Consider the following 18199-nt stretch of genomic DNA (forward strand, 5'->3'; position numbering starts at 1 on the left):
GCCTTCTCTTCGGCAGCTTCTCTGCACCTGAAAGGCAAAGGACATAATTAAAAAGGGGTTCGGGTGAAGGCAGTCGCATTCAACTTAACTTACCAGTTTTTGCACGCGCAGAAGCGGCCGCATCAACCGCAGCATCCCGGCACCTGAAAACTAGAAAAAGGACATTATTAGAGGTGCCATTAAAAGCGGCCAACGATCATTATACTTACGTGCATCGGCACGTGCAGTGGCAACGGATATAAAGCCCGCAGCATCCCGGCACCTGAAAACTAGAAAAAGGACATTATTAGAGGTGCCATTAAAAGCGGCCAACGAACATTATACTTACGTGCATCCGCACATGCAGCGGCAACGGAAAACTACGCCCACAGCATCCCGAGGCCTGAAACAAAGGAAAAGGGACATTATTGAGGTGCCCATCTTTTAAAGCCTAAAGACTACAGTATACTTACAGGCACCCGCTCGTGCAGCAACGGCGGCATCGCTCTTCGGCATCCCAGCACCAGTGCCACAACTAAGGCCGCAAAAGACTTGAGCCTCAACACTGAACTCATCCAGTGACGTAACTAGAATCCACGCACCCCTGCACCAGACGCAGGATGGAGAGCTCAGCATTTATACGCCTAAGGTGAGAGCTCGCCGAGACAAGTAGAAAGCTACGCTGTGGGAGAAACTGGCGATTGGTGGGAGAAGGAATCCCATCAAACGGTGATTAACCCTTTTTCTTCCACCTGCAGAAAACTTCCCCTGCAAGTCAGACATTCGATAAGAGGAAGCCCAGTCCTGAGAGTCGTCCGAGCTCTACGCTTCTCCATTGAAGAAATGATAGCAGCCCAGCCGGGATCAGCGCCTCCGTGGAAATCAGGTGAGCGTTACAAAAGTGGAAAGTGAATGTCTCTACCTGGGTTTCAATGTTCCTTTTATGTGTTTTGAAAATGGGTGTGTGCCTGGGCCTAGCTAAGCCAGCCCCTCTCACTTATCATTGGCCAAGCTTTCCTCTCTCCCTTGATTGGGGGAAAGAAATGGAGTGTCAGAGTGATGCTGTAGGTTTTATGGTCAGAGGAACCTCCCCTTGTCAAATTGCACACAAATCTATTTCTGACCCAAATACATATTTATCTATGTACCATTTTTCTAATATTATAGGTCCAGTTAACATATTTTCTGTAGCACCAAACCATCCGATCCCTGTCTTTGTACGATGTCGTGTCCACTTATGACAGAATTCTCCCCTTTTCATCCAGATAACGACCTCTAAACCTTTCCAGATTGTACACAAATGTGCACCAGGGATATGGGTTTCAGATGATAAAGTGTCAGATTTTTAGCATGCATACATTTGGAGTAACAACCTTTTTTTCCGCTACTATCCCCAAGCACATACCACAGGGTCCTAACACCTCTTAAAATGTGCACAGAAAAATCACAAGAATGATGATGTTATTTATATAATTTTTACAAGTCCGCACTATGAATTATCCATCTTTTTAAAATCATGCTCTGGCTCCAAAGGGGTGTGGTTTTCCAAAACACATGGTGGAATTTCTGGTTTATCCACTTCCCCCAAGCTCAGCTTGCTCTCACATGCACTGCCCCTCCCAGTTTCTCCCAAGAGGAAGCCATTTTACGACCCCCCCAATATAACATTTGCCTGAGTCAGGGACAGTGCTTTGTTTAGTTTCCTGTAGTCCCCAGGTGCCACTCCCCTAATTCAATCAGAGAGGTGTCATCTCCTTTTGGCAGGGGCAGCAGGATGCAGCCAGGCCTGGGAACACAGCTGCTGAATTCCCTCTCCTGTCGGGGGTAGTTGTCAGGCAGAATCCAGTTTCATTAAGCCAGGCTTCAGCTAAATGTCACTTTTGTTCCCAGTTTTTCTTCATTCAATCAAACTCACAATTTTTGCACATGCAGCTCGAATGCTGATTCTAAATTCAAAACTGTGACATTTAACAGTTGCAACCTATGTTACACTCAAAAGTAGGTCACTCATTTATTTAAAACATTTCGATTTTAGTGGCTTTCTGTCCATTTAACTTAAGCTGCTGACATCCACAGCTCAGCCAGTTTTGTTATAAACATTGTTTTGGGCTCTTCATCTTTCCAGATTTTGTATGCACACAAGAATACATTCTGCCAAATGTCTGCTGGTGTTCATTGAGATTTTTGAATATCTTGTGATGTTAAAATAGGCTTTTTTAGCTTGCATTCAGGGAAAGAAAGGTGATTTTAAAGCGCTTTTTTTAGCCAACCGGCACTGCTGTTTTTCCTTTGGCACACATTTCTCTCATGGCACTCCTGGCCCATCATGCTTGCACTGGTGGGTGGCAGGTCAGGAGAACACTTTGCTGTGCGCAAAACTGCACAGATCTCTAGGATTCTGGCGCAAATTAGGGGTGTCACGGTATTAGTTTTATGACGGTACAATAACCTTCTTGCCAAATGACGGTATATCATGGTTATCGCGGTATAGCAGGTGGAGTTAACTAATCTTAAATATTTTCTAAAAGGTCATAAATTGTCAGATTTATCATTACAAACAAAACCAGGCATCCAGGTCCAGAATTGGGCTTTTCAACATACTTTCCACTGAAATGCCACCCCTTGCTTCCACCAAACACAAACACATGTGTGGCGAGGAGGAGGAGGGGGGGGGCCTGCTGCGACTGGCAAAGCAAACTGAATAGCTTTTCTTAAGTGGTCATTTTGGCTTTTAGCTCCCTCACTGGCTACTGGTGGAAGATGAACATGTTGCCATCTTGATAACCTGCATGCCACAGATCAATGGTGTCTGCTGGTAGTATACGCTTGTCGCGCATACACACACACATGCACACACACTCTCTCCTTACGTTACAGCTTTTGGTTTACTTCCGGGCCAAAAGGTGTTCAGTAATCACGGACATGTTACCCTTTGGCATGGCAGCAGGGAATACCCACAGAGATGAGTAAATTTCGCAGTGTGACTTATTATATGTAAATTCAATGATAGAACCAGCGAAAACCCCCATTGTCATATGTTTAGAAAACATTATCCATTATAGATATATAAACCCCAAAGCCGCCAACCCAAGGTCCCGGGAGGATAGCTCAGCGGCAACATGTGCGCCTTGGAAGCAAAACGACACGAAGCAACACAGGTTCGATCCCCGGGTCCGCGCTTAGAATCCTCTGGGTGTTTAAGCACGCTATAAATACGCAACTAAGACAAAAACAATTACGCAACTAAATAAACAAAAACAATTTCTTTAACAGCGCCTCGATGCCTGCGGGCTGTGTGAGCGCTTTAAAAATAAATGTAAATAAAAAAAAAAGCAAACCCTTTTCCTTCTTGGCACGGTATTTATTCTTCCTATTGCTAACATATTGATTTTGTGTCAGGCACGTGTGGTTTATGGAATGGCATTAAAAACTGCTCAAACTGAAATGACTTGGCAGACGGCACATCCAACAGTGCAAGACTGCACTTGCTTACTGCAGCCTTTCCAAATCAGATTGAAAAGCACACTTAACGGTATGAACGGTATACCGGTATAAACAATGTGACGGTTATTATTGTTCATTTAATTGGTTCACGGTATCTTTAACGGTATACCGTAATACTGTTACATCCCTAGCGCAAATGTGGGCTTTTCCGCCCTCTTGGATTTCCTAAGCCCACAGCACCAAATGTTGCAGCATAATAGTCCAAACGTGGGTCAGGACACCCAACAGTATGAAAGTTGAAACCCTACATTTGTATGCCTCACTTTACGTTCCAGTCTGACCACAGACCTCTTTTTCTAAGGGCCTCTCAAGTGGCTGATGGCCATGAAGGGAGAGAATTCCAAGTTTCTGCATTGGGTCATATCCCTAAAGGGAATAAATATGGACATCCAGCATAAAACTGGGTCACAACACTCCAGTGCAGATGAACTCAGAAGATATTTTCACCTTGAAAATGAGACAGACGCTTAGAATGGTAGTGCTCAATCTTTTTGGCTGGGGAGTATGTGACAGAATGCCATCTGGCACTGGTGTTAAAGACCTAGTTTTTTATTTAAAAACAAAATTAAAAAGGATGCAGGTAATTCTGTTTCTGAAATGGAGGTCTGCAAATCAGACTGTTCTTTCAAAATGCTCCACAGCAAAATTATAGTGCACACAGGTGCCTTGCTGTAACCTGCCTACTTACATGACAGCACCAGCTCTGCAGTGGCACAGAGCAGACTCGGTCACCTGTGCATCCCTGACAGCCACTAGAACACAAAGTCACTGTAGGCAGAGGTAGCAATTTAACTTCAGCACCTCTGATCTAAATTATAATAACTGTCAGCCTTAATCAGTCTGATAGCAGATACATCTCTAAATATAAACCATGCCTGGTTGTGGCATGGTGACTGCTCAGGGCTCACACATTTTAAGCCACATTCATTTGATATCACACCTGTGTCAACTCTGGGAGCCAAGGCAACTATTACAGGACTAATGTGTATTGGTGTCTAATCTGAACATCTCCACAGCTACCTTGGGGAATAGCCAGGACGCTGCCTCCTTTGATTCTAAAATAGGAAGTGACACACTTCCCCCAGGCGGTCTCCTGGGAACGGTGTTTCAGAGAAAGCACTGACATTACAAAGCCAGCCTGACACCAGAGTGCTGATCACTGGAATGCCTTTAAAGCCAGCAGGCATGGGAAGGGCAGCGTTAGAGTGTCCAGAGAGGGAAAGTAGACCTGGAGAGGGATTCCACCATCTTTCTTTCTTTTAGGGCACTCTTCCTTTTCTTGTCCCCTCCATTTCCTGCAAGTAGAACACTGTGGGTGTGATGTCATAAGGCAAACAGCACTTGTTACCGCAACAGAGAGTGGACCCCTTACAGCAGACCTGCTTTGGACCAAGTCCCCATGGAATTTCACCTTTAAAAGGAGAGGGACACCCCTTCATCTGGACCTCTGTTGCGGATACAATCTACTCCAGAGTCCAGGGAGGTCAAGACAGAAGGCGTCCAGGGCAGAGGCGTGCTCTGCCCACTAGCAATCTCAATGACACAGTGAGGGTGACTGCTGTTAGAGGAGACCTCATTGTGGCTGTGCTGGAACTAGGACCCTTTCACTGGAGGTGAATGAGCCCCTGTATGTGCCAGCCAAGCACCCTGGAGTAGCAGTGCAGCAGAAAGTATGGCCTTGTCCTGAAGGCTTTAGGTTTTGGCACTGCTAGAACCCAGACGTTCAAGAGCAGCTGGAATCCGGTTCCACAGCTTCTATCCATCTTCGAGCCCCTGTGGCTGTGCTTAACACCCTTCTAGCTGACCCAGAATGCAGGGTGCTGCTTTTGGGATTCCACTAACTTCAAGCTGGTTACCTGCATTTTCAAGCCGTCTGGCACCAGTGAAGATCACCACTGCCTCGACATGAGCGCCGGCTCACCGCTGTGGAAGCATTTGACTCGCCTCATTCCAAGCAGTGCTTCAACTGAATAGAACCTTGTCTCATCCCGACTCCACTGCCGGGTCAAACAGCTGGAAGCCAGAGTGTCACTTGCCCACTTCAACACAGTGTTAGCATCATCTCAACCCAACCCCCGACTTGAACCTGTGGGGGTCCACCGTCTCAAGCTCCAACTTGATCTCCACCGAGCTTTGTTTCAACATCGACTCACAGCTGGATCATCGTGGCTCACTCAGTCCCGACACCGGTTCCACCACAGAAAAGCACATAGAATCTCTGCTTGATGCTGTTGAGCACCAAGACAAAGAAATACATTACTGTGAAGAGGCCTTGTCCCCCTGGTCCACCTTTGGGACCATAGTGATTTTTATGCTCCCCTTGTCTACATTGTTCTTACAAAACACCTTGAAGTTTGTCAATTGAGTGCCTGCCAATCCCTGCTTATCTACCCAGAGTACTATTCTACGCATGCTTGCATTTTTCATAGCAATCCCTTGCATTTATGCTATCGGAGTGGCAAGGTGGATTGTTAAATCCGGGCTGCCTTACAAATTTGCCTGGAAAATCCACCAAAATCCCCCAGATCAGTAGAAGTGGCAGGAAAAGTAACAATTACTACCACGTTTTCCACCTCTTACTAATGAACCAGGGGTTTAACAAATTACCCCCTGTGTGTTTCCGTCAAAAAAAAAGAGAGAAAAAAGATGACAAGGAGTGAACGGGAGAGAGACAGAGCAAGAGAGACAGAGGGAAAATCCAGAGAAGGGAAAAAGCGAAAGGGGACTAGAGACCAAGAAAGAGACAGGCATAGGCCCTCCTTATAAGTGACCCGACACACTCCGAGTCTGCTGGTAGTTCAGGCTCCTACCAGCAGATAAATCACTGAGGCACTGTTACTAACGGTGCCGGTGCTTCAGTGTTCCCATTCCCGTGGAGTCCTATGCGACTCCACGGGAATGGGAACTTACCGTTCTGCCGCCTGTAATATCCCGCTATTACCGGGTAATCGGGCGGTGGAAATGGTAAGCTGAGGTTGCCGGTAGCCCTCCAGTACTACCGGCGGCCTACCACCAACCTCGTAATGAAGACTATAGAGTGCCTAAATACCTGAATCTTGAGCGGCAAAAAAGCATGGTGCTATTCCCAAGTAGGGTTTATATTGAACAACACAACTTAAAATTGCTCAACTTACTTGTTCATTTCCATCAGACCTAACTGCCATAAAAACATTTCAAATGGAACAAAATATTTCTTTCGTACATTTGTCAGCAGTTACATTCATTTTGTATACATACATTTTAGTTTTACACCAATTGCCCATCATGTGTACTGACAGTGGAGAAGTCAATCAATAGGAATGTGTAGTCATTCTGAAGTGCTTCATGAGCATAAATCTCATCCCCAATTCTTCATATTCAAGCTGAAGGGAAATTCAACTTTAAACTCACCTTCCCAATTCAAACAGTTCCTAGCAAATTCCACCACTGCCAACTGCATTCCCAAGCACACTCCTGCAGGAAAAAAAGAAATGTTGAACAGTGTATTCTACTTAAGTTCACAAATCACATCAATGAATCCATCCTTTTCTCCACAAACAACATCATTTTCGTTCAAAAAGGCTCTTTGCCTTTTTTTTTTTACAATCAACTCCATTTAAATCAGGATTCCAATGAACGAGCAAGGCACAGGGCTGGAAATAGGCTGTGCACCGTGCCTCCGCTCGTACCTCACTTTGTTGCAGGTGGAGAGGCTTGAATCCCATGGGTATCCAGTTGCGTTTTAAACCTGAGAAAAACATATGAAATCCAAGTGGTCTCATAGCCTGGACAGCAGCCATGCACGTACATGGCAACAGCCATTAACGTTTTTTTCTTAGTCAGGGTGGTAAAAAAGCACAAGAACCTGGGATCCTCCTGCATTCCCCGGTGTTTTTACCGCCCCTACCTGAACATAATCAAAGAGCGTCATTATGAGTTCAGAGGTGCGGTAAAAAAGTGACAACGATTCCATCATTGCCCTTTTTTGGTGGTAATGGAATTACCATCACGTTTACCACACCTCCTAATTCTGAGCTTGACCTTGAAGTGGAGGTTTTACCTGCAGCAAGATGCTAGAGGTAAATCATCAATTTAAAGTCCAAGAAGCGTCACAAATATGTATGTAGTGCGAAGAACCATAGGCCATTAAACGGATAAAAGCAAGTACAAAAGCCATATGGAATGAAATAGGTCAGTAAAAGAGACATTGGTCAAGTTTCAAGATAATGATGAAAAAAGAGACTTTTCAATAGCTTTCTAAGTCTAGTGTACATAGTTTCAATTCAGAAGTGTCCTACCAGCTGTGTGGTCCCTGAAAGATAGACCTTTTCAGCATGCATTAGAAAGATTAAATCGAAGGATCTTAATTACGGCTTGAGCAAAAGAACAGAGGTTCCAAGACGGTTCGTAGAAGAAAGAGCTGCTCGTGTATTGTGCTACAAGTTCAGAAGTCCGCCATAATGACGTATGTGTAACACCACTAAAATAATGATTATTTTTCAACCATTTACTAAGATAGTAATTAGAGAATGGTTATTTAGAAATAGTAACTAGACTTATCGAAATAATCTCTTAGACAACTATAAAAAACATGAATAAAAACATGTTTTAAAAAATGTTTAAAACACATCGGGCCTCATTATGGATCGGGTGGTCCGGAATTAACAGTGGCGGTAAACCCGCCGCCACTGTTAATTCCGGACCGCCCGATTCCTAGTCCTGCAGGCGGGAGGTGATCTTCCAGCCAGGTCTGACCTGGCGGGTTTAACACTGCCCGCCTGCAGGCGGACGTGGAAACACCAGCACCATCACGAGATGGTGCCGGTGTTTCCACTTCCCCATTCCCATTGAGTCCGATGGGACTCAATGGGAATGGGGATTAACACCATTCCGCCTCTGTGACTCCCGGGACACTGGGGCTGTAATGCCCTGGTAAATGCGGGAGTCAAGGAGCCAGAATGGTAATACGAGTCCGGCAGTAACCAGGCGGTTTTACCGCCACGGTTACCACCGGACTCATAATGAGGCCCATCGACTTATAAACACACAAAACATTTTATCCATGGAACTCCAAGCAGACACACTAACTCTAAACCACTACAAAAACGTACCCCTCATTTCAACTACAGTATCAAGTGGCGAAGCAATACAAATGTCACTATGACAACATGTATATTCCCACACCAATATGGTGTCTAGGCAATGTAATACGCATGTGTAACCATCGCCAAGCGACCATATCAGCACTGCTTTCGGTGCCGTCGATCCGTAGAGGAGACTGCGTCGAGCAGGGATCGTCGCAATTTAGGTCAGCATAGTTTACTTATTTGATACCTCAGCGTAATAAGCTACTCTACCCGCAGAGTACCCACGTTGTTAGCCCCTTATTGGCCGTTTGATAGCAGAGTGGGCCTATTTGACCATTAGAGCGCTTCGATCCGTGCCGACTCGGGGCCATGCTCTTGCATATAATGTGATTTCAAAGAACAGAACAATTTTGGGCACAAGCCATCGATCGTATAGTCACTGCACGCAATGACCATTAATTTAACAATATGTCACGGGATATACACCTTGGGTCGTATGTGAAATGGTGGACGAACATGTAGTGAGGAATTTTGAATGCAATTGGGAAATTTTAAATACACAACACGGTGTTAGTGAACAGACCAGTATGGGGCATGGGCTGTCCGTCGCATGGTCGCCACACATAGTGACCATTACCACATTGAGTACTGAGATTAGATAGTGTTTCTTTTCCTTTAATTTCTAGGTATAGACAGTCTGATCTGTTCCTTGACTTGCGAAAAACATTGTTGATGCAAATTTGTACTGCACAGCAAGACACTGCAGGACCGCTGTTTAGACAGTCTCAATAGCCAGTCCGTGATTCAAACATTTAGAGCCTGAGCTGTAGTTTACAGAGCAGCGTAAGCAACAATCCTTCCAACAACTGTATGAAGATTTAATACAATCAACAAGGATTATATGTTGTTATGGGTGAGGACTTAAGGTCAGTCTACCCACACAATTAATATATTCTATTATCAATACATTTGGAGTCACAAACCCCCTTCAATACTACTGGCTTTGGATGTTACCTTTCAGGTACACATCTGGACATGCAAGTTGGACGTGTATAACAAACAATATGCTCTCAAAGTCCTGAAGAAGGATTTATTATCCGAAACACGTTGGCCATCATGACATTTCTATAGGAGCCTAATATATACGAATCAATAGACACATGTTGGAGAATTGTGTCCAGGACTCGGTATAACATAGTTGTGTGGAACTCACAACACAATTATGGAATTAAATACATTGTACCAATGAAGATCACTTGTATATGTTTATGGACACTTGTACCACTGTGTTTTGGTAAAATTGTTTTTCCTCCTGAGATTTGTCTTCCTAATTTTAATTTGATAACCATCTGATTGAAGTTACAAGTAATCGTTATTTTCATTTAACATTGTGGATATTAAACGTGATGGGCCACTTAAAGGTCCCCATTCGAGTAAGTTAATATTAACACAGGCATTAACAGCCTAGAACTGATTATACTTTGAAACATTTAATAACTAAATTTGATACTGGGTCTTGGTATAACCCGAGTATTCGGGTAGACTCAACACACGAGTTGAACTAAAAGTTGGGACTTTTGTATTCCCATAGGAGTGCATAGTGGGGCCACTTGTTAGCATATGACAAGTCATGATTTGGTCTATTCCTCATAGTCTGTAGTGGCCTTGAGACTTTTTTTTACCCTTTTGCACCTGAAGTACATGTATACACTTCACTTACGACCCTTACTGCTCTAGAAGCTTTTCAACAGTACTCCCCTCTCTGGAACTTAGACTTTGGATATGGTAGTGCCCCTCTACCACCCCTGTATTCTGTTAAAAAATGTTTAAAACACATTGGCTTATAAACACACAAAAACATTTTATCCATGAAACTCAAAGTATACACACTAACTCCAAACCACTACAAAAACGTAGCACTAATTTCAACTATGGTATTGATGTGACCTGCCTTAGACTTGAAGTGAATGTTAAAGTTTGATTTGTTGTGGTATAGTGTGATTGTTTATACCGTAACATTGTTATTCTCCCTCTTTGTACAATTTACTTTTGTTAGATTAACCTTGATTACATAAGCGTTCTTATCTATAATGTCAGTGTTTTTGTGTGGGTAGTGTGGTGTATAGGGTGTGAGTGCATGTAGAATAAGTGAATTTAGTATGCGTGTCTGCCATATGAGTGTATTAGCGTTAGAGCGTATGACATATGAGCCATACGCTTTATATTTAGTACATGTACGCAATCGTTTTCAAACATATAGTAGCGTACAAGTACGAAATTAACATCTTCTACTTGTACATGTAAATTCTGTATAGAAGCTGTGCATTGATTCTGAGTGTGTGTCTTAATAGCGTGTCTTGGAAGAAAAATAGGTGTGTGTGGTATAAGAGCAAGTTCTGTAACAGAAAGGGGTCTAAGTGTATGTGTTATAAGTGTGTCATAAAAGCGATTGTGGTAAGAGTGTGTGCAGGAGGAGGATGTGTCATAGCAGTGTGTGTGGTAAGAGCATGTTGCGGAACAGCATGTGGCATAATTATATTTGTCATAAGAGCGTGTGTTCTAAGAGCTTGTGTCATAGAAGCGTGTGTCATATGAACATGTGCCTTAAGAGTGTGTGTCATATGTGTGTCACACTAAAGTGAGCTGTAACTTTGATGTGAGTTTTCATTACATACAATACATACAAGAGGAGTATATGAGTTTTACAGTTTGCACCACTATGCAATTTACATCCCCTGAAAACTCACCTCAAAGTCAGTACTAACTCTGATGTGAGTTTTCATACGTGTTGTAGTGTACATGTGCGTAATGTACATCTTCTAAACGTATGTGTACAGCTCGTATCATAAATGCACATTCATTCTATGCATGCGTCATATATAGATAATTCTTACTTCATTAATATCAAGAAATTGGTCAAGTCGATTTAAAAAAAAAATAACATTCAGTGCATCAACTCCTCATACAATCTAAGGGCATACCAAAAATTATTAAATCTAAGCGGCCAATTTGAAGATATTTCGGCAGAAAGAAATCACATTTGTCCTCTGGGAAAACCCATTTTAAAAGCTGTTAAAAAGACGATCAAAGTAAAAAAATATGTGAACTATGAAACTTTGGAAGTTTAATAGAGATGTTTTTCAGAATGTTCCATTGAAGCTGTCAAGTCATTTGCAAAAGTAATTTTCTGAAACTCAACAGAGAATTCATCTTAACCTTAATTATGCAAAGCGCAGCGCAAAGGCATACTATGTATATATAAAACACCAAGAAAGTTATGGTGGGTTTAAAAAGGTTTGAAAAAAAACCTTTCATCTGAAATGTGAAAATAGGAAAGTCCATTTGAGCCAAGGCACACATTCCACAACGCCACTTAGTAGCCATCGCTGGAAGTTCACCTCCAGTCTGGAGAAATAGGTTTGCATTTGAGCTAATTGTATACCCACAATGCCTTGCTATTGTGGTTCAGAACTGCAGCTGAACTTCCAGCGATGGCTACTTGGTGGTGTTGTGGAATGTGGGACTTGTCTCAAATTGACTTTCCTATTTATATATATAATATTTATATGTGCAGTATGGAAACTAAAATGGTGGAAAAAAGGGAAACAAATGAAAAATGGGTAAGAAGAGGGAAGGGAAAGTAAGAAAGGAAGAATGAGCAACGTGGTGATGGTTAAGGAGGAGTGAAACCTCCATAAAGAAAAACAGAATCATTTTGTGAAACTACATTATAAATTGCAAAAATGTTCAAAACATATTTCTAACATACAACCATTCGATCAGTATGTTGCAGGTGCAGCCTTCGTTTTGTTTTCACATTGGTGACCAGTCAGATCTGTAGGCTTTGGCCTCCTTTAATGTTTTGACATAAGACCCATTTTACTCTATCTGATCAAAGATCTAATACGAGACCTGATGTCATCACAGATAATGGTAAATAGCTGCTAAAAAGGCACTACAACAGCACTGGATGTGAGCCTAAGGGACCATGGAATCTTTTGTATCATATGTCTAATGTGTGGCAAGGAGTTTCCCCCACTGACAATTGAAGATGTCAAGTGTTGTTAGGTGTGAGAAACCCGAGGATATTCTCACTTCTTTTTACCCTGGATCCTCTACTCAGGTGGTTAGTGCACAGCCATCGCCTTTGGATCCAGATTCTAGGGGTGGACCAGTGCGGCAGGATCACCTGGGTGGAGGGACCTTGGGAATTGGCAGTGGGATGCTGTGAGAAACCTGAGGGTATTCTCCCAAGTAAACCTCAGGGATCCCTTATGCAGGTGCCCATGGGAGGGCTGGCGCTCTCAGATCACAACCCTGGGGGTGAACGATGGAGGATCACCTGGGTAGGGGAACCCGGGATTATGCTCGGGGAAATGCCCCAGGTGAGATGCAGTACTACATCGCGGAAGGAGAGGAGGACAAAGTCCCTGTAATTTCCTTTGGGTATTCTACATCTACCTCCCTTCCACTGAAGAAGCTCCCTTAATAAAATCCAACCATCCAAACACCTCTGGTAAACCAACTAGGAGCCCAAATCCTGTTACCATCAAAAACCACAATTCCCAGAATCATTGGTTTTCTGTTGCCTACCCGAATACTTCTGATCATTCCTTTTCCCATCCCTCTGATTATTATTTCTGGCACTCCCAACCTGTTCAGATAAAACACTACTATCCCCACAATCCCCCTTGTTTATTTCATGACAATAATCCCGGTCATTTCTGTTTGCTTCACAAACCCTACCCATCTCACCTTTCTGAATTTACCAACTCCCCTAGGACGAAGAATATATTTTTTCAGGACAAAACCCCCCATTTTGACACAAACACTCTCACACCCCACGGAAGACAACAGACTAAGTTTAAACTTGTTTACCTGACATGTCCCAAACCAAACATCACACAGAATCAGGCAATTGACCAAAATCACACACACCTGATGCCCTTTCCTTTCCGCACAGGTACAAAAGGTGGAGCAAGAGAGCACAGTACGAGCAAGGCAGACCGCATGACGTGAGGGCTAACTCAGCACGGCAGTTCAAGAGGAGGTGAAAGACGGCAAATTCCGAGAGCGTGACAAGGAGAGAAGTGACCTCGCCCTTTACGGTCGGGGCCTGAGAAACCTCCGCAGATGGAAACATAAAACTGCGAACAAAAGCCAGCGTGTGTTGCAGAAGATGCAGAAGATGTCAATGGTACATCTGACCCTCCTCCACCTGCACTGATTACCAAGCCGGGGAGAGATGCTTGATTCAGTGATACCAACCTTGATTCCAAGGAGAAGAAAGTCAAGTGGTTCAACACAGCCGGTGAGTTGAGGGGAGATTCGATAAGAAGCCGAACTGTGTTGAACAAAAAGAAGTGAGCAGCTAAATTTGAACTTAAAAAAGTTGAAAGGAACTATTGAGAAAGATGAGGGAAAACCCGCGACAGAGGCGTCTGGCACCACGTGGGTGCTCACACAGGAAACTCTGGGCGATTACCCGATAATAAGAGACTACCCTAACCAGAAGGCCTTGGGAAGACGTGAAGAGAGGTCAAAGTGGTCATACAGGGGTATTGTTAAATCCTCTGTACCTTGGAAAGTCTTTGACCGACAGATGATCGTGAAGAAAGGGAAATTAATCCTGCATGGTTAAAACTAGTACATGAACAGTGCGTAGCAAAGCTGGCAAGAGTGAACCCGGCAGAGGGATGCTGACGAGACTGGGTGAGGTCTCAAGTCCCATAGTGAACTGTTTGGTAAAAGTTGGCAAGAGTGAACCCGGCGGAGGGTTGCTAACAAGACGGGGCAAAGTCTAAAGTCCCTTAGTAAACTGTCTGCACAACTTGGTGAGAGTGAACCCGGCAGAGGGAAGCCAACAACCAGAATAATGTGTTGATCGAAGTGAACCAGTGCCAAGGGATGTCCACACTGAACTGTCTGTAAAAGTTGGTGAGAGTGAACCCGGCAGAGGGAAGCCGACAATCAGGGGCGAACCTGAAGAACTGTTTAAAAAGACATTAAGACTCGTGAAACTAAGAAGCATAGGAACACCAGGGGAAGTAAATGGTCCACCTTGTCAAGTGGGTCCAGGGCCTGGTCAAGGGAGATCCAGGGGTAAAAAGTCCTCGCCCAAAGTCATTTTGCAAAGGAACTTTTTGTTTTTTTGTTGTTGAATACATCAGGCTCTCGAAGGCTAGAGACTTTTTATTGAAAGGAGACTTAACCATCGAAGAACCTGATAGCTGGAACGAAACTGTCAGCTCATGCTGAGAAAGCTTGAGAGTGTGCTGTGCTCCAAGGTCCCACCTTGTCCCATGCTGAAAACGTGGGGAAAGGAGACCCCTGGCAATCACATCCTGACTTTTTATTTGTGAACACTTCTTTCTTTATTGAACACTTATCCCATACTCTTGTTGGAATTAGTTGTAAGGAATCGGCAATAGGTTTTTCTTTACTTTAGGCCCTTTTATTTTGACACAATGGCACAAGGACTGCCTTATCATTCATTTGATGGTCGAAGCTTGCTCCCATTTTAGATTTAGGTTTAGATTAGGCGTTTTTCCACCCTGCATTTACAGTTTAATAAACACCCTTGAACTGTGATCACTTGTGTCTGTCTTTACGGTTTCCACCATGTGTTCCTTACAGATGCCCACGGGTGAGACACGGAATTCCGCTTTCCCTGATGACCAAACATCCTATTCTTTCCCAACCCTAGTAGGATATTGTGAATCTTACCCTTACTCCCCTCCCCGATTTCAAAAACCACTGGGACGAAGAACAAGAGGAACAGCGCTATGAAGAGAGCCCATAGGAACCAATGTACCATGAATCCCTATGGGCAGTCTCCATCTTGTCCCATTAACGAGGACAGAGTCAGGCCTCCCTTTTCAACCTCCCACACCTGAAACTGGGTAAACCTCCCTACCAGTATAAAAATAGAAAGAGCACAGGAGCAGACTCTGAGCGAGCTGGGGATGCAGTGTAGACCAAAGGAGCTGAAGAGCAGGGGAGAGTGCCTTAAGAACCCTGGAGAGTCTGGAAGGAAGCTGAGGGCCAAGATGCTGATCCTGTGTTGTTGAAGGGCTGCAGCAGAGCTGAGGAGCCGTGCCTTCCAAGTGCCAGAGAGGGCAGATGATATCCTGCTGTCTCTGTCCACAGAAGTATTTGTTTCCACTAGGCATATGAAGGGAAGCCCAGGTACCTGAGGGGCTGATGAAAAGACCCTGACCTCGACCCAGAGAGCTCCAGAGAAGTTGCTCACCGGAGCCGCGCTAAATGGGTGAGTCTCATGGCAAGAGAGAGGAAATCCTGGTGTGCGTGTGTGTGGCTGGAGCTCTGGCTGGAGCAGAAACCGGAGCATTGAATTTGAGAAAGAAAGAAGGAAATAAGAAGGCCTGTGAAAGACTGGGACATGAAGTTCTTTTTGAAATTAAGTGAAATTTTAATTGGCTCCAATCTGAATTAGAGAAGCCAGAAGTAAATAGAGTACAAGTGACACGAGAAAAGCAAAGAGAATGAAATCTGCCATGGGAAGCCTGTGAAGTGAAAGCAACTGTAAAATAAAGTAACAAAGTGGTCCGGCGAAAAACGAATATACGCCCATTCGAAAGACTGCTCTGTGTTTAGGCTTGAGCCCGAATGAGAAATACCTAAAGGAATTGAGGTGTGGTAATCTTTTGGGAACGAAATGGTTCCGAGCCAGAGGGAGGGAGACCCAGAAATTGTGTTTGAAAGAAGGTGAAATACAGGAGAACTGTGAACACGGCAGCTAGTGAAGTTTCCGAGGACGATACAAACCTGGTGCGTGTAAGTGTCAAAGGAATGAATGTGAAATACATTGAAGTGGTCATGCAGAGGTTAAGCAAGGGCCTTGTACAATCGAAAGTCTTTGATTAACTATGGAGGAAGGAATAGTGAACAACAGGCCAGAGCCCGGCTGAGAGAGATCTGTAAACGTGTAAATAAAAGGTCTGAGCCCGAACGAGGGAGACCAATTGTGAATAATGTGCGTAAGGGGTGCGAGCCCGATTGAGGGAGATCCATGGTCCGAGCCAAAACGAGAGGACCAATTGAAAACATTGTGTTAAAAGGGGGTCCGAGCCTGAAGGATGGAGACCCAGGGTGAACAGTGTACCTGAGAACTTGTGAATGCGAATATCCTGAGAAGAAAGGAACTCTGGTGCTTGTTTTCCTCTGCAATAGGAGACTTTTATTGGGAAAGAGACTTTGGCGCAGAAGGCCCTGATACCTACGCTTTGAACTATATCCTTGTGACAGAGAAGCCAGAGTGTGTGCGAAGCTCGAGCATGCCACCTTGTCCCGTGCTGAAAACGTGGGGAAGGGAAGCCAACTGCTCAACTATCCTGACATATCATATCTTGACCACTTTCTTCTTTTTGCATACATTGTTGTCCCACACCATTTGTATTCAGAAGTAAGGATTGGCAATAGGTTTATTAGTATACGCCCTTTTATTTTGACAGAGATTCCACTAGGACTGCTTTATTATTATTTGATGGTCATAGCTTGCTCCCATCCTTAGATTTAGGGTTAGATAGTAGTTCAACCAACCCACTGAAGTTCAATAAACACACTTAAACTGTAATCACCTGTGTTTGTGTTCACTGTTTGATACCATGCCATCCTTACATAGGGGACCATGGGGTTTGTTTAAATGGGAGGTACACATTCAGGAGGTTAGTAATTCAATGAATTCTGGCATTCAGTGTGAGTCAGGGACCTTGCAAAACATGGCAAAATCCGGAAAGGTCAGATACCAAACAGTGACCATAAGCAACAGTCTAGATGGTAGTCTGCAAGAGGAGTGGACGTAGACTCCTGTACATATCGGAATAGAGTATCTCTTACCCTATGTGAGTAGGTAGGGTGGTTAGCTTGGGATAGCCCCATTTGGCTTGGGAGGATAGCTCAGGGGCAACATGCTCGCCTTGGAAGCAAGACAGCGTGGAGCAACACAAGTTCGAACGCCGGGCCCGTGCTTAGAAACCTCTGGGTATTAAGCGCGTTTTAAATAACCAATTATTATTATTATTATGTGGCATGTTTCTTTCTGTTACTGCTATATTTTGGTGTTTTATTCCTGGGAAAGGGATTGCAATATGAGGAGGGATTGTTGCAGAACATGTTGGCACCCATGAGGAAAATTTGGCCTTGTGTCGGGATCCCCTTATAGTAAATGTGAATGCATGTATAAAGATTACCTCTATTTTCTACATCCGTTTGAGGCTTCTGTGCAGCCTATGTGCTTGCCTGGAGTTTGGTCAATTGGTGCATATGTTCTAAACAGTCGCACTGATTTCAGTTAATGCATTACCTGTAAATGGAATATCAGAGTTAATACTTGTTCTTTAACTTGCAAGATAAACAATAGCTGCCGCTTCACTATGAGCTGGATGGCGGAACACAGAGAAATTAGTTTGGATCACAAAGCCATGCACTTGATCACTCCCCAAATCAGCTTGAATGGGTGTTTTAGTTAGTTTAGTTTGTTTATTTGTATAGCGCAGCCAAACCCAGGGGTAACTGGGTGTAGTTCAATGGCAAGGGTGTCAACCACAATGCTAGCTAATCACCTTCATACAGGTGAAGTTATTAAAGACATTAGGAGATCTGTGGATAACATTGCCAGAGGATAGGAG

The 18199-nt window shown here is 43.9% G+C and overlaps 1 protein-coding gene across 6 annotated transcripts in view; it reads right to left on the minus strand.

The window, feature by feature from the left end:
- CTPS2 (CTP synthase 2) overlaps nt 1-18199 on the minus strand; it is a 2467148-nt gene that overhangs the window by 721574 nt on the left and 1727375 nt on the right. For all 6 annotated transcript variants that reach the window (XM_069636801.1, XM_069636799.1, XM_069636802.1 and 3 more), the window contains one exon: nt 6874-6936. In XM_069636801.1, coding sequence (XP_069492902.1) covers nt 6874-6936 — 63 coding nt within the window. The remainder of the gene's footprint in view (nt 1-6873; nt 6937-18199) is intronic.

This window comes from Ambystoma mexicanum, chromosome 7p (assembly GCF_040938575.1).
Source record: "Ambystoma mexicanum isolate Mex_15411 chromosome 7p, UKY_AmexF1_1, whole genome shotgun sequence".
In the NCBI taxonomy this organism is placed as follows: domain Eukaryota; kingdom Metazoa; phylum Chordata; class Amphibia; order Caudata; family Ambystomatidae; genus Ambystoma; species Ambystoma mexicanum.